We start from the raw sequence: 16683 nt of genomic DNA, 5'->3' as shown, positions 1-16683 counted from the left end.
AGTGACAACACACCTGTGTATATGTGAGTGACAACACACCTGTGTATATGTGAGTGACAACACACCTGTGTATATGTGAGTGACAACACACCTGTGTATATGTGAGTGACAACACACCTGTGTATATCTGAGTGACAACACACTTGTTTATATGTGAGTGACAATAGGTGAGTTACTTTACATTTTCCCTCTTTAATTATTATGAGCCGGTTCGAACATTCTGCAGAGACTATCCTCATATGTTGTGGCTGTGTGTAATGATCACTCGATTTTACCCACACCTTTGAATATTCGCTCATTCCTTATGGTGCAGGAATATTTTCGGGTGCGGGAAACGAGTGATCATTACATACAGTGTGTGGTATTGGAGCACATGATGTTTTGCGTTGATGAAGATATAGACTGTTTGGAGATTGAGTTATAGACGGATTCAGATTGGGACTGAATTGTACTAACTGAAATTGTTCAGATTTTTTCATTGAAGATGTTATTGTACACGCATGTACTGGTTGTACACTTGGTATTGCACCACATCATTTATATATTGAGTATACTTTATGGCAATATACTGTATATATTTCTTTAGCTCGACAATAATAGGTTTACTTAATTTTTTTCAGAATTATAAAGTAACTGCCCTAAAATCATTAGTCTGTAATGTTTTAGAAAAAAGTCACCTGTCCCTTTTTAAGAAAACGTATTGTTAATTGGTATCGGCGAGTACATGAGGGGCAGTACTTGTACTTGGTCTAAAAAAAGTGGTATCGGGACATCCCTAATTAAAAGAGTATGGACTTACAAAGTGTGATCTAAATGATTTGCATCTCTACTGTGTAACCACATTGCTATGTATTTTATTGAATCAAGACAACTGCTGAGTGGTTGATGTATTGTAGACTTACTTGGCTGTGACATCTCTTTTAAAAAGATTGATGCTTTGAATTTTTACAGGGATCATTCTTTCACCTGCTATCATTCAATGAATACACTCATAAAAATAAATTATGACACTATATTTAAAAGTTTGGAAGCACCAGCTGTTTTTCTCCAGGTTTCTTTTTTTTTCTTCTTTTAAACTGCTAAGCTAAAAAACGGCAATGGTAACTGGTTAAGGAAAGCTTCTACTCTCTTAAAGTTGAGCGTTCAATAACATTTACAAAGCTGCAATGAGAGAAATATGATGGCTGCCACTGCTGGCCTCGCCTTCGAAAAATTGCAGTTGCCTGGCTATTATTTCAATTTCATGGTTTCAGTACTTTTCTGTGTCACTTGCCTGCTGTATATATGGAAAACATGAGTTCTGGCTAGTCTTCCTGTAATTATGCAGGTTATTTTATCTACAGTCAGGAAAGAAATATTATATCTCCCAGGTTCATGCACTGGTGGAATTTGTTTTAATCTTACTTAACAAGCAAGCAATTAGTAAAGTCAAGACTCTTGACCTGTATAATTTACTTACTAAATAGTGAAGTAAAGATAAAAAAAGCTAAGAACTTGCATCCTCAAAAACCAAGTCAAATATCTATGGATCCACTGATCATCAAAAAAGGACCAAGACATTAGGAGATCTCACGATGCAATAACATTGAATACATTTTTGATAAGTAAAAGACAATAAGGAATGCACAGCATCCCATATCAACCAGTCGGAATCATTTTAATTATTTTAAAAGAAGAAAGCTGCTTGGATAACAAACCTACTACACTTGTCATTTGGGCTTTATATATAGTATAAAGCTGTGGTACAGAACAGTGTTTCTCAACTGGGGTGCCAGTCTGAGTTCATCAGGTGTGCCGCAGCAAAATAAAAGAAAAAAAAGTCAGTGCCTAAATTTTTTATTGCCCAGACTTTAGGATCCAGTAAATCCTCCTCTCCCATCTCTCCTCTGCTCACTTACAGTAGCAAAATCTTAAACTGTGGCTGCCGCAGACATCTTTGACATCATTGGTTGCTAGGAATCAGTTGGGTGATCAGCTGTACAGAGCGCTGTGGATGAGCTCTTGGGTGGTGATGTTTGCTCCTCCGGCCATCAGGGGGAGGTACGATGGACGGAGGCTGTGTCTAGTAGTGATGGCCAGGCAAGAGGGGGCTGCAGATTAATCCTGATCTGTAGCTGGTGCCTCTCTGGGTCTGTGCACCAGGCAGGTATAGTGGAGAGGGAGGGGGGACACTGTGCTGTAGGTGCGTCAGATCTGTGTAAAGAATGGACTCTGCTCAGATTTTGTCATTGCTGTGTGTTATCAGGAGGTTCCCCACCACTTCCATCCCTCCTAGCCGGTCGTAATTCACATATAAATCCTAATATTTAGGATCCAGGCTAGAACTAGACAGCTGCTGTGGAACAAAAGGTCCCAACATGCTGGCATTAAAGCCTAAATCCAGCTCCCCTTTTATTTTGTTCTAGATAGAGTGAGGAAAAGTCTCCCAGGTTTTTATTTGCGTGACCCCACTGGGGAGACTTTCCCTTATTTCTTGACTCCAGGGCTGTTGTGTGCATCATTGCAGGCTCAGGTTTCTCGTTGATGGTAGCGTATTTGCTGGCTTATAAGACGGGTTTTTAGACCCAAAAACATCGCCTGAAAATCGGGGGTCGTCTTATATGTCGGGTATACTGTATGTAGCTTTGGCTACATACAGTATACCGCGCTGAGCCAATCACGGCAGGCTTTGTATTCATTAATACAAAGCCAGCGTGGTATACTGTATGTAGCTGAAGGACGGAACCCGGAAGATGGAGGACACTGCGGGGATCGTGGACAAGGTAAGAGACTGCAATCCCGAGTGTGGCTCGGGGTTACCACTTATGGTACTGAAAATTAACCCCGAGCCACACTCGGGAATACCGCCATGGAGGTTAGTGGGTGCATTTAAACATTATTTTGGGCTATACTCGTCTTATACGACGAGTATAGCCCAAAACCTATATTTTAACACAAAAAGTGGGGGGTCGTCTTATACGCCGAGTCGTCTTATACACCGGCAAATACGGTAAGTAACATTTACATTTCAGACTGGGGTGCCTGGAGATTTTGCATACTTTCAAAGTGTGCTGTACTCAAAAAAAAAAAAAAGGTTGAGAAACACTGGTACAGAAGACCTGCCTCAGACAAATGATTGCCTAACAGTTTAAATCTTTTTAACACAAATCTATCAGCCCAAACAGTCTGCACTAAAACAGTCTTCTATGCACAAACAATTTATAAAACAGTTTTGTTCAGCTATAATATTAAATACTTACAGTTTTGCAATGGTGTCCATAGGCCATGGGGTAGGTTTTAGGCTTCTTCTCTCTGGTTTATGTTGGCAAAGTCCCAAATGCACAAACCTAAAGCAATCAATAAAACCTTAGTGAATAGATATTTGAAGCATTCTTTATTCATAAGAAATTGTCGGGATTAAGTTAAGTTTAAAGAATGGCTAAGGTTATTAGTTTAAACATGTGAAGCATGAAACAAACTCTTCAAAAAGTACTGCTGGGATAGTCCATAAACCCAGCTCCAATACTAGCAATAAAAAACCCTGTCATATTCAATAGGCTTTAATGAAAGTAACATAAAACCATTCTTTTAGATGTATGCTCTGGATAGTATAGTAACCAAGGCTTAAAAAAGTTATAGTGCAACATAATTTAATTTTTTGTACTAATCACATTTATACAAAAGAACACAATAATAAAACTCCCAAGCTTTATCCTCAACCAGGGGGAAAATCCTTCCTGGACCTGTCCATCACAGCTAAATCAACACCATGGATCAGGCTCCACATTGCTCAACCCAACATAATTATAGCTGGAGAAGCCATTCCTAGCACGCAAGGCATCCAATCCATATTTATGCTCAAATATGTTATTGGCCATCACAATCTACTTCAGCAGCAATTTCCCACCTTCACAATATATATCAGAACATTTCCTTTTTATAGACAAAAGCCTCTCCTCTGGTGGAATTTGTAGTCTAAAATAAACACTTGAGGAGTTAGAGAAACGTGGAGGCCAAAAAACTAGATGAACAATTGGGGACTCTTGCCAAATTGCTACAGAGACAACAGTTCCACAGTAAAAGCAAAAAGTCAGTTAAGTCTTAATGACATCTTAAAGGAGAACTATGGGGTCAGGGCTTTTCCCCATAGTTCTCCTTAGGGAAACGGGAGGACACAAACTAGCGTCCTCCCGTCACCCTAAGCTCAGTATACCGCGAGCTACAGCTCGTGGTATACTGAGACGCCGCAGCCGGAGCGGATCCTGACATCGATGTCGAGATCCGCCCAGCTGCGTGAGTGACAGCTGGCTCTGCCTATCTAGAGGCAGAGCCAGCTGTACCTGCCCCCTCCCCCGTCCGTTCCGCCAGTCAGCGCTGGCGGATGGGAGCGGGAAGGGGGGAATCCATCCCCTCCCCTGTCACGGCAGAGAGCCGTGACAGGGTCGAAAAGTGAGCGAACACCGGCACGTGTTCGCTCACCTCCCGATCTACTGAGCCGACCTGTGACAGTCTCATAGTCACAGATCGGCTAGAACTATGAGCTGAGTGAAAAGCACTCATAGTTCTCCTTTAAATCTGTAAATTGCTGATATTATCGGTTTCTACAGAATTTCACCAAAGCTATCATAACTACCATGCTGCTAGAGTAAGTTTCATGGAAATATTCCATACGGCATGCAGTGTTGTGTTTGATTATTCTACTAAAAAGCAAGATAATTAACACCAACATCTGATTGTTTGCTATAGGTAACAACCCTAGTATTCCTCAATTTTTTATAAAGCAATCCCAATACATTTCAAAATGCTGACACAATGGAAAACAAGAGAATACAAAAGAGGTAATAGAGGTGCTAGGAAAGTAACAGAAATACTCTACATTTTGTACTGTACAATAGCAGCTTCGACTTCTGTGTTGCCTTAGCCTTGCCAAGCCCATAAGCTTGTCATAAACAATTGTTCAAAAGTGTTTGAGGTAAGCATTCTCTGCAGATAAGCCTAGCAGACCTTAATGACTTTTTAAACTAAGACAACTTACAGTATGCAGGTTTCAGTCTTATTCAGTAAAGGACATTTCAATTTTAAGTGCTAATTCCTAGCTGCTGGTCCAATTAGAATTCATACCACTAAAAGATTAATTCTGATTTGTTTTTATGGGATACTGCACTCAATGATTGCAACTTCAGGGTTAAGAGCTCTTTGTGGGTAAAGCTGCTTGAGAATAGTTTAAAAGCCTACGCCATATCACTGATGAGCAGATATTTTCATTTAGTCTACAATACTATGACACAATACTATGACACAGATCACAGCACATCATATATCATATCACATCATATAACTGTGGAATACCATATATTATTACCTTGTGTAAATTTGTAGATCAGTCTCTGAAATAGCTTCTGAGAGGTTTATGCCATATGTTTCTTTTGTTGACTGAGATGTTGTCTGATGAAAAAGCAGACAATTCTATGATACCAATAAATCATACATGGGAGAAGAAGACAAGATTTTAGAAAATCTAAGTTATCGAGCAGTCCGTTATGCATGTTCAACCAGAAATTAGATGATCCCATAGTGGTGTCAAAGTTCCCTGAAAGTCAGTTTCTATGTTGCACGATTATTTAAAAAAAATCAATAAAAAAAAAATCAATAAACACAACTGAGAAAAACAATTTTTTTTGGCAGATGATTCTTACTTTTTGTTTAATCTAAATCCTGTATATATTACATATGTTTAACATTGCAATGATCACTTTTGTTCAGCACTGTTCATGTGAAGGGCATGTTTAGGATGGATAGCTGTGATGTAGAAGTGAGTTTGTACATTTCAGTTGTAACATAATACACAATATAGCAGTTTAGACAAGAAGATCATTTTAAACCTTTTTCTAGTTTTGAATAGCATAGGGCAGGGATAGGAGACCTATGGCACACAATTCGAGGATTCAAGAGTACAAAGTCCAATGAGAGCACCAAACAAAGGTTCGAAAGAGCAAAAGATTTTAATACTGATATTTGTTCACAATAAGACAACACAGAACAGCCAAAGCATTTTGGGGGTTTAAAGATCTCCCCCACTTCTTCAGACATAATGTATGATGGAAAGATTTGAGACTCAAAAGTGGCAAAGGTTTTGTTTGGTGCATGAAAAATTGGATATGACAAAGATCAGTGGATCAACAGTAACCTTATTATTGCTGATCCATTGAGTCACTGATATTTGTCATTTTCGATTTCTAATGTAGCAATCAATTGAAACCTGGTAGTTGTGCGACTTAAGTCCTCAAAATCCTTGTCATCATACCTAAAACCTGAAGGGGGAGTTCTTTAAACCAGGATGGCTGTTTGTATGGTCTCTTTGTGAACAAATATCAATATTTTAAAGCTTTTGGATCCTCGGACCTTTATTTGGCACTCAAATTTGACTTTGTGCACAAGGATTTTATGTCTGTGTTCCATCAAGATTTCCCATTAATTTCTGCCCCAGATACAAAAGTTTGTATAATTGGAAACCTCTCCAAAGCAAGTGGAAATGCAAACGTTAGACATCTGTCAATGGAAGAGGTTTCCACACTGGAAAATTTCCCACTCTATTCTTGTTCCTGTGACAACTGTAAAGTTCTTGATAGTTATAACTTTATGTCCAGGTGTCAAAGGTCACCCGGACAAATAGAGCTTGTAATTCAAGAGCAGGGACACACACAGCATTACAATAAAAAAAGAAAATCACATTTAAAATTGACTGCCACCACACCTCACTTTAAACAACATACTATGTTCTGCACTCACCATTATCTTTACTAGCAGTGTGAACACTGTAAAAGACTCACAGTCCCCATGGGTTTTAACTATTATTAAGTTATAAAGTATATTGAAAGTCTGCTGGAAAGTCCAATTAAATGGAGTAATGAACACAATAATTAAACAATAGCAGGACAAACACAGTGAGGGGAATTTATCAAAACTGGAGCAGATAGAATCTGGAGCAGTTTCCCATAGCAAACAATCAGTTTTTCCCTTTCATTTTCAGAGCCAGTCACGGCTCTCTGCAGGGACATGATTGAGAAGTGAGCAAGCGACGGTATGTGTTTGCTCACTTCCCGATCTATTGAGCCGATGTGTGACAGTTTCATTGTCACACGTCGGCTCGAACTATGAGGTGAGTGAAAATCACTCACCTCATAGTTCTCCTTTAACCACCTCAGGGCCGACCGTTGTAAAAAAACGGCCGGCCGTGAGGTCTCTAGATCTGAGCGGGCGTCTTTAGACGTCCGCTCAGACACGCCCCTCAGGCGAGACATGGCCGTTATTTAAAAACATGGAGACCCCTGATGTCTCCATAAAGAGGACCTGTCACATATTTTGCTATCACATACGGGGGCTAATTAAACTCCCCTATGTGATACACATAAAAAAGAATAAAAAACAAATTTTTTTTTAAAAGTCCCCACCCACACATGCAAACATGCGTCGGGGGCGCATACGTTAAAAAAAGACGATTGCGCCCATTACGCCGCACATGTTACATATCGCCGCGAACGTCGGAGTGAGAGCAATAAGTCTAGGGCCATCAATCACTGATAACACTAAACTGATGAGCGGTAAAAGCTTTTAAAGCGCCGCCTATGGCCAATTTTGGGTATGGTAGTTTTCTGCGATTTCGCGGGTGCGCGCAATTTTAAAGCTTGACATGTTTGGTGTCTATTTACCCGACGTGACCCGATCTTTTATATTTTACCAAAAATTGGGTAATAATAAATGTTTCCTAACAATGTAAAAAAAAAACTTTTTTTCCCAAAATGTTCTGTAATTTTTCCTAATTATAGTAAAAAATAAAACCCCCAGTGGTGATTAAATACCACCAAAAGAAAGCTCTAGCTGTCCCTAAAAATGGTATAAAATTCATTTCAGTACAGCGTTGCATGACGGAATAAACGTCAGTCAAAGTACCGCACCGCTGAATACTGAAAAATGGCCTGGCCAGGAAGGGGGTCTAAACACCTTGTCTTGAAGTGGTTAATGTAATCACTTTTTAGGTGGAATGAAGCGTTGATTTATTGAGCTGTAAGGGTGCCAACAAATTTGTCCACATCTGTATATGGGATTTTCCATTGGTTAAAATAATACAAGTGTATGGGACATGAGTGTGTGGGACTGCTGGGGTGAAAATAAAAGCGTTCAGTGGTCAGACTGTTACTTAAACTGCAACTCACGTCCTTAGCTAGTTATACACTTTTGATGAATGTTTCCTGGGGTTGTGTAAGAGTAATTCTGAAATTAATTTGTTCACTCATTGTAGCCAGTACCTTTTATACATTTCTGTCTATAGCTGTTAAAGTTTTATTATGGACAAATACCAATGGATGCGATTCCTTATATTAAGTCATAGTTCGCACTTCGCAGCATGTTCAATGGTGATGTTGTAAAGTCCCTGTACATTTTTTTTGTAGTGCTACAGTAAAAAAGAAAGTGCTTGCATAACTCCTTCTTACATAAGCACCTTCTCTGCTGCTACCATATGACGTCCGAACAGCAGTCACCCCCCATTCTTCTTACAAACGTTCGATGCTGCACGGAAAAGAGTTATTTTTGCCTATTAATCTTTTTTTTTTTTTTTTACACTTTAAAGTGTACATGCATCTTTGGAAAAAAAAACAGATGCGTCACATGCTGATATCTCATGCTGATCATTATCATTCATTTCTAGATTATTTTTAATTATGAACTCTGGGAAAAAGTATAAAAAAAACTACACTTGAAGCGGGGCTCTGCACTGTGAATAAAGGTATGTATAAATCATATTTTTTTTTTTTTAAATGGAGAGGGGGCTATATAGGGAGGGTGGAGGGAAAAGATTTGCTGGAATTCTGCTTTAAATGCTATCAAGTAGCTTTTTATTGCAGAATAAACTCTGTATGCAACTTCCCTTTCTGCTAGCAGTTTATTTTTCTAATTGTACACTAAGGGCCAGTTCACACCATATGCAGTGCGTTCCGGTCCGATTCTGGCCGGAACGCACTGCATCGTATTGCGGCCAGCTCACTTTTTTGTGGGGCAGTAGGGGGCGTGGCGGCCCATTGAAGTGAATGGCACCGTAGCCACGCCCTCCAGCCGTGATGCGATTGCCCGCACGGGATTGCAAGGCACATTGTGCCTGCGGTCCGGTGCGATCAAAATGCTGCAAGCACTATTTTGATTGCACCGCACCAGACCGGATGGCAGGCACAATGTGGCTTGTGATCCTGTGCGGGCGATCGCATTGTGGCCGGGGAGTGTAGCTGCGGTGCCATTCACTTCAATGGCCCACCACGCCCCCTCCTGCCTTACAAAAAATGGAGCAGGCCGCAATACGATGCAGTGCGTTCCGGCCAGAATCAGACCAGAACCCACTGCATGTGGTGTGAACGAACCCTAAGCCACCCATGTGCAGCACATTGTACAAGCATGCCATGGGGGCCAGAATAAAAAAAATAGGATTTTTGTACTCACCGTAAAATCCTTTTCTCTCCGTTCATTGAAGGACACAGGGCAACAGATCGTAGATCCTGAATGGTAGGGTATATTGCCACCTGCAGGAATAGGACACTAGGCACATAACAAAAAGACAACACAGCCTAGGGGCGGCCCCTGCTGGTGGCCCAACCCCTCACTTGCTGACAAGTCTCCAGTAAGTAACAAGCAGTTAGGAGTACACACCCAAAATAGAGGGCGGGACCTGTGTCCTTCAATGAACGGAGAGAAAAGGATTTTACGGTGAGTACAAAAATCCTATTTTCTCTCCCGTTCATTGAAGGACACAGGGCAACAGATCGTAGATCCTGAATGGTAGGGACGTCACCAAGCAGTACACACTGAGGGATGGGCAACAACAACAAAACACCCAAAGGACACCTCAAACAGCCGCCTGCAACACTTTGCGCCCCAAACCAGCATCCGCCGATGCCAAAAACATCCACCTTGTAAAACTTAACAAAGGTGTTAACAGAAGACCAAGTAGCGGCCTTACAAACCTGAGAAACAGAGGCCCCATGGCGGAAAGCCCAGGAAGCCCCAATAAAATGGGCAGTGACAGGAAATGGAGGCTCACGCCCCTTAGGTCACATCATTACGTATCCACCTAGAGATGGTAGCCGCCGACGCAGCCCGACCCTTACGAGGACCCTCTGTGAGCACGAACAGGGAGTCGGTCTCGCAGAAAGAAGCCGCGGCTTCCAAACAAACACGAAGAGCGCGAACCACATCCAAACAGTGGAGCGCACGCTCCTTCCTATGGACCGGCTTCGGACACAGGGAAGGCAAGACAATGTCCTCATTCAGATGGAATGCCGACACAACCTTCGGCAGGAACGCCGGCCGAGGACGGAGAACCGCCTTGTCCCGATGCAAAACCAGCAACGGGGACTTGCAGGACAAGGCAGCCAACTCCGACACCCGCCGAACGGAAGTGATGGCCACCAAAAGGCCACTTTCTGTGACAAAGATATAAGCGGAATCTCCCGAAGAGGTTCAAACGGGGATTCCTTCAACACTGAAAGTACGAGATTTAAATCCCACGGAGCCAAAGGCGCGCGGACAGGGGGAGCAATGCGCGTCACCCCCTGAACAAAGGTGCGAACCAGAGTATTAGACGCCAAAGGCCGCCGGAAAAGCACCGCCAAGGCAGAGATTTGGCCCTTCACAGTACTCAAGGCCAGCCCCTGTGCCACCCCGCGCTGCAGGAACGCAAGGATTCTGCACATGGAGAATAAACGTGGGGACAAGGCCCCAGCCCCACACCAGGCAAAATAGGCCCTCCACGTGCGATGGTAAATTTTTCTAGAAACCGCTTTGCGCGCTCTGAGCATAGTGGAAATGACCGCATCGGACAACCCCCGGTCCTTCAGGACCTGGCTCTCAACAGCCACGCCGTCAAAGCCAGCTGGGGTTGGGCCACCAGCAGGGGCCGCCCCTAGGCTGTCTTGTCTTTTTGTTATGTGCCTAGCGTCCTACTCCTGCAGGTGGCGATATACCCTACCATTCAGGATCTACGATCTGTTGCCCTGTGTCCTTCAATGAACGGGAGAGAAAAAAACCCAGCCAATCAAGGTGGCTGAAGGGAGCCCAGTTTAAGTTCAGCTTTAAAGCTAAATATAAATTGTGCTTAAAAAATAATTTGTAATATATAAGATAAACCAATGTAGACTTGTGCATCCTTTACTACTACAGGCCACCCTCTAAGGCCCCATAATCAAGAGACAAACCAGAAACAGTTTTAAGCTGTATTTTAGACACCAGACACAATACTGCCAGTGATTTTGTTAAATGCTCTATGAAAAGGAGGTGGTTAAAACTTAGCCCCAGATTGCTGAATACCACAATGGCTCACTGCAGAGGCATAACTAGAAACCTCAGGGCCTCGGTGCAAACCATGAAGGGCCCCCCTGCTGCGCAGCATTGGCCTGCTGGGAGCTGTAGTCCCAGGAGGCAATGTCGGTGTCTCTGCGGCTACCGGGCATTGTATTACTAGTATTTTCATGAGGACAGTAATTAAAACAGCCTTCTATCATACAGGGAACTACAAGTCCCAGCTGAACTGCCGACTTGTAGTTTTCTAGTAATACAATGCCATTATAGAACATTTCATTGAATATACCGTAGTTGAACTTGCAACTTTCAAATTCAGCCATGTTCTATTCAATATTCTATAATGACATGTAGTTACCTCAGCTGTCACAGTCCTCTTGTTCTCACGGCTGGAGGAAGCTCGAGCAGGCTGTAATACTGTCCCTTTGCACAATTTTGATTTTGTAGAAACAATTTTTAGCATATTCTTGCTAGGAAATTGCTAGTATTTGTTACTAGGAAAAATGTATTTCAGTTAACGCATGCACTGCTTTGCAGAAGTTGCCAGAGATTTTTAGGTCAGTTGCTGATTGACTTTTTTTTAACAACATTTTAAGCTAGCTACATAATCATCAGCTTCTGTACCTAGTCATTTTATCTAGTGCAGCTGTTGATGACCTTAGCAGGCCAGCAATTTGTAAATGGCTAGTTGGCATGAGGTTTGGGTTCAGCGCTACCATGAGTTCTTAAATAAGAACCCCCGGGCAACATTTGTATTAACCTTTGCAGTGGAGCTACCCCTGCACTGCAAGCGTTAACAGCTTGTTTGTGTTTTAGTCCCTAGACACACAGAAGTGTCTAGGCTCTAGTGTGTCTAGAGACTAAAATAAAAAAGTTATACTCACCTGAACCTCAAAGAACCTTAGACCGCTCCTTCCAGCCACGCTCCCTCTCCACTTCAGCATTCTAAGGATCCTTGAATCATCACATCCTATATGCTGTGTATGGGACGTGAGGACACCGAGGGACATACCATTACTGCAGCAGAGAAAGAGACAGGCTGGAGAGAGCGCTGTTCAGCTGGCCGCCCTGAAGGATCGGGTGAATAAAACTAGTCCTTAGGCATAAATGACTAGTTAACCCTTGCAGTGTGGTGGTAGTCCCACTGGAAGAGTTAATAGAAATGTTGCCGGGTATTCTGCTTTAACGAATCCCTGGGATTTGCAATTTGTGAATCATGAACTTTTGGCCAAAAACTTTGCAGATTTACTGGCACAAATTAGGTACAATCTGTAATGCAGTGCACATCCTTTGCCCCAGTCAGCTGAGTCATGAGAGCCAATAATTTGAAGGAATGCATAACCCAGCCATCTTTCAATAAAATGGTGGGCTCAAAGCAGCCATATTGGCAGTGTTTTGGAGCGGTTAGGACAAGCTGACAAATTTGTATGTGGTGAGAGACTTTATTTTTTTATATTTTATTTAGGTATTGGAACATAACCTCCATGGCAGTATCTGGCTCCCCAACCCTTTTGTTTGCTTGCATATTAGCCGTAGAAATGGCCAGAATTGAATAAATAAGATTTTACCCATGCTTCAATGGGATCGGTAGAAAAGTTTGCAAACTTTTGAAAAGATTTGCATTAAAGTTTGTAAAGAAAAAGTCAGATTCTCCATTGGTTAATCCCTCGGTTCCCAACTGGTGGGTCATGACCCAAAAGTGAGTCTCGACCTTGTGTTCAGTGGGTCGCCGCATGCCTTCCACTTTTCTAGGTGAGAGGCTTCTCAGCCTCCCCCTAGCACAGCACTGCCATTTCTCGCACCAAGCAGCCATTCAAAATATGCTGCCCTGCGCCGTGTGTCAGCTTGAGGTTGGGTGAGCTGGAGCTATGGTCTCAAGGGAGCTCCATCCATATGTACGTTGCTTATAGCTCCCTCACGTTCCCTATAGAGGTGCCTGGCCTGGAGTGATGTCACATCCTGGCTCCCGGCTCCTCTACAGGGTGCCCAAGGGAGTGTACAAGCAATGCACATATGGATGGAGCTCCATCACAGCACTGCAGCCCACATTGGACCCCCTGCTGAGGATCCACTTAATTTCTCGTAAGGTATGGAGACTGGGTAGCTCTTAAATAAAAAAGGAAAAACATTATTTTGGGGAGTATGTGTGTATAAGATTGTGCCTGTGGTTGTGTGTGTCTGGCAGTGTTTTTGATGGCCCGTTCACACTAGTACAGTGTGTTAATCGAACAGTCCTGTGCCATTACCGCTCCTTACCATGCAATCGCACGCATTCCGGTGCATTGTGTTGCCTTTTATTTGAATGACACCCCAAACTCACCTCCCACCCACAGTTCAATCGCACGCAAAGGAACACGCTGTACCGCAATACCGCATGTTCCATTGTAGTGTGACTTGGGTCACGACTTAATGACCAAGGACAAATTCGGGTCCTGAGGTTACACAGGTTGAGAACCACTGCTCTAATCCCTACTGGCTAGAGAAGCATTGTAATCAGTTACAGCAGCAAGTACCCAGCTACAAATAACCATAGAAAATGAGCAGAGAGATATGCATCTGCTACAAATCTCTGCTACAAAGTTGCTAGTATAATAAAGCTTTATATGTGAAGTGCATGTGACACGATATAGTGAAAACCTCTGTAAATGCATGCGGTGCAGGGTGGATCCTTTGCCCGGGAGCTTGGCTGTGGTCTAGGTAACCCCAGAAAGTGAACCAAAGCAAACCAAATCTTCCAAAGCAAAGAAATAATGTGTGGAGGTTTGAGGTGTATGCTGGCTTCTGGTGGCATTGCAGATACTACATGAGAACATCATTACACTATGTGAATGTACATCATCTCACTGGTACGGAACTGTTAATGTATACTTAATGCTCATTCATAAAAGCTATTTACCTAATTCCCATGAAAAAAATGGATGCTGCTCGCAATGCATTTTAATACATTTATCCTAGCTTCAGCCTAACTTTACTTTAACTGGAACTGTAGGATGTAAATGACGTCGTGATATTGTGTTACCTGAAAGTATTCATCAACACATAAAACAAAATTGGTGAAAATGTCTCGCTGTGAAAAATAAATGTATCTTAAAATTTCTTCTAACAAAATTTCAGATGAAAAGGTGCTCTGAATGTTCCAGCTGTGGGGTCATGCTACTGCAAAATGACTCTGTCACCAGCAAAAAAGATGTTCTTCCATTCCAGTCACAGCTGAAGCTTTCTGATTGCTTTTCCTAGTAATGGAAAAATCATATGAAGGGTCACCTGAGTGCCAGACCACAGAAAGAACAGTGATCATCATCAATGTGAAGTCTCTGAAGAAGTTTGCCTGACAACTCTTTATGGTCAAGTAGAATCACATTTTTTTAAAGTTTGTAAATTTTACAGATGAACTGTTACAGTTTGCTGCTGGAAGTATAACTGACCCCAACATGTTAAGCCAAGCTTTCAAGTGATTCCGGAAAGGAACACTTACCCAGCACTCACAGGATCCAGTGAAAATGATATGTTATTAGTTAATTAGTGAATCAGTCACAAAGCATCAAAGCTCTCTTATAAAGTAACAAAAGACAGGCGTACGAAGATGACATCTGAGCAAGCGAACAATAATTGGGCCGCGTGTATTTTAAGGTTACTTTACATGAAACCTCTTAACAGTCAGAACTGCATGAGACATTGATGTAATATACAGTAACTTGAGAGGGTGCTTTTTTGACCCTATTCTCAAAAATGTCAAGATAAAGTTTTTATAAGATAAAGTTTCAAGATTTAGTTTTAGTAGTTTCAAGATAAAGTTTGCAGAATACAGCCCATGATATTTCAGTGATCTTCAGTGCAAATAACTCCTCTTAGCATATCTTATCTGCTAAAACCTATCAACACTTTTGTGCTAATGGGTTTTTAGCAGATAAGTATATTACCCCTGAACCTGCAGCAATTAGGTGTGCCTGCTTCTTTTAATGACCCTTAAAAGGATTTATAGCCATAGATGAAACTGGACAGTATAGATACTTTATTAACTTAAAGTCCATCTCCGGGCAAACAAAAAAAGTACCCTTGCAGTACCCGATCCCCACTCCTGCCTACTCTCTTAGGGCTGTTAGGCCCGTCCCCACAGCCTCTTCTTCCCTGGTCTCTGGATGTCCAAGAACCGCTGACATCATCACGTCTAATGCAGGTTCCATAGACCTGCATTAGATGTGTGGAGGCCTCCGAGCGGAGTTCCACAAGCGGAGCAGAGGGGTAAAAGAGAGAGCATCAACTGCTGGAGGAGGCAGGGGTCAGGTAAGTAAATCTGCTTTCCTCCCCCCACCCCCCTAGAAAAAAAACAAGCACTTAACACTTGCAGTGCGGGGGTAGCCCCACTGCAAGGGTACCTTTTTTGTTTGCCCAGAGATTGGCTTTAACATGTATCTAAACCCAAAAAGAAAAATATTTTGTATTGTAACTAACCAGTTCCTGGATGTGGTGACTGCATTAGATTGATTTATTAAGGATTCTTTTTTCCTCTTTCTTCACCTGGTGATTCTGTCAGTAACGCACTTCCTATCCAAGGGTGACGAGGCTTACTCACTTCATTGTATCTCTAGAGGAGCATTGTTACCCGAGGCTGCCCTCCAAGCTTGGACTACAGTGAGAGCTTGGACTACGTGTGAGAAAGTGGTGATTCAGTCCATTAGTTGGCGATTCAGTCCATTAGCATGTAGCTATAACCAAAATACTTATCTTAGCTGTCCCTTTATGATACCAACATTTTATTGCTTTTCATTTGTTAATTTGCATGTATGACCTGCCAACAATAACATCACTGTCCAACTAAAATTGGGAATTGTGCAGGAGGGACTTCAATTTTTTTTAAAAATAAGCTTGCCAACGTTGCAGTCATTTGTGCAGTTAAAGACATCACGGTATACATTGTATTTGACACTACTGGTAGGTCGGATATTTTGGGAGGCAAGAAAAAAAAAAAAAAAGAATAAAGTATTCTTTTTTTGGAAAGTGTTTGCTTTAATTTGTCCACTGAATACTTCTCTTCTCATAGTATTAATGTCACTTATGAACTATGTCTACAACGTGTTATTCCATCTAATAATTGCTGCTTATGGGTGTATCGAATAATTACAATTTTGTACAGCGGAGAACATTATATTAGAATCCCAGACAAATTACTAAATGTACCTTACTGCAATTTTCTATTAAATTTCAGTTTTATTCAAATATAAGAAATGATATATTCTGTACTTTCAACAGAGCAACGTATGACTAAAAGGACTTATTGTAACCTATTTGCCACAGTACATAACAAGCTGTCACCTCATGTGACTCCATCACTTTTTTTGTTCTAAATGAATTTATCCAGGA

The 16683-nt window shown here is 41.8% G+C and overlaps 1 protein-coding gene across 1 annotated transcript in view; it reads right to left on the bottom strand.

The window, feature by feature from the left end:
• FIG4 (FIG4 phosphoinositide 5-phosphatase) overlaps positions 1-16683 on the bottom strand; it is a 252711-nt gene that overhangs the window by 44516 nt on the left and 191512 nt on the right. The window contains exons 21-22 of the mRNA XM_018569658.1: positions 5342-5424; positions 3240-3326 (exon numbers count right to left, since the gene is read on the bottom strand). Of these exons, the coding sequence (XP_018425160.1) occupies positions 3240-3326; positions 5342-5424 (170 nt within the window). The remainder of the gene's footprint in view (positions 1-3239; positions 3327-5341; positions 5425-16683) is intronic.

Source organism: Nanorana parkeri, unplaced genomic scaffold, assembly GCF_000935625.1.
Source record: "Nanorana parkeri isolate BGI_ZX_2015 unplaced genomic scaffold, ASM93562v1 scaffold1375, whole genome shotgun sequence".
NCBI lineage: Eukaryota > Metazoa > Chordata > Amphibia > Anura > Dicroglossidae > Nanorana > Nanorana parkeri.
This window is presented reverse-complemented; position numbering and strand designations above follow the sequence as displayed.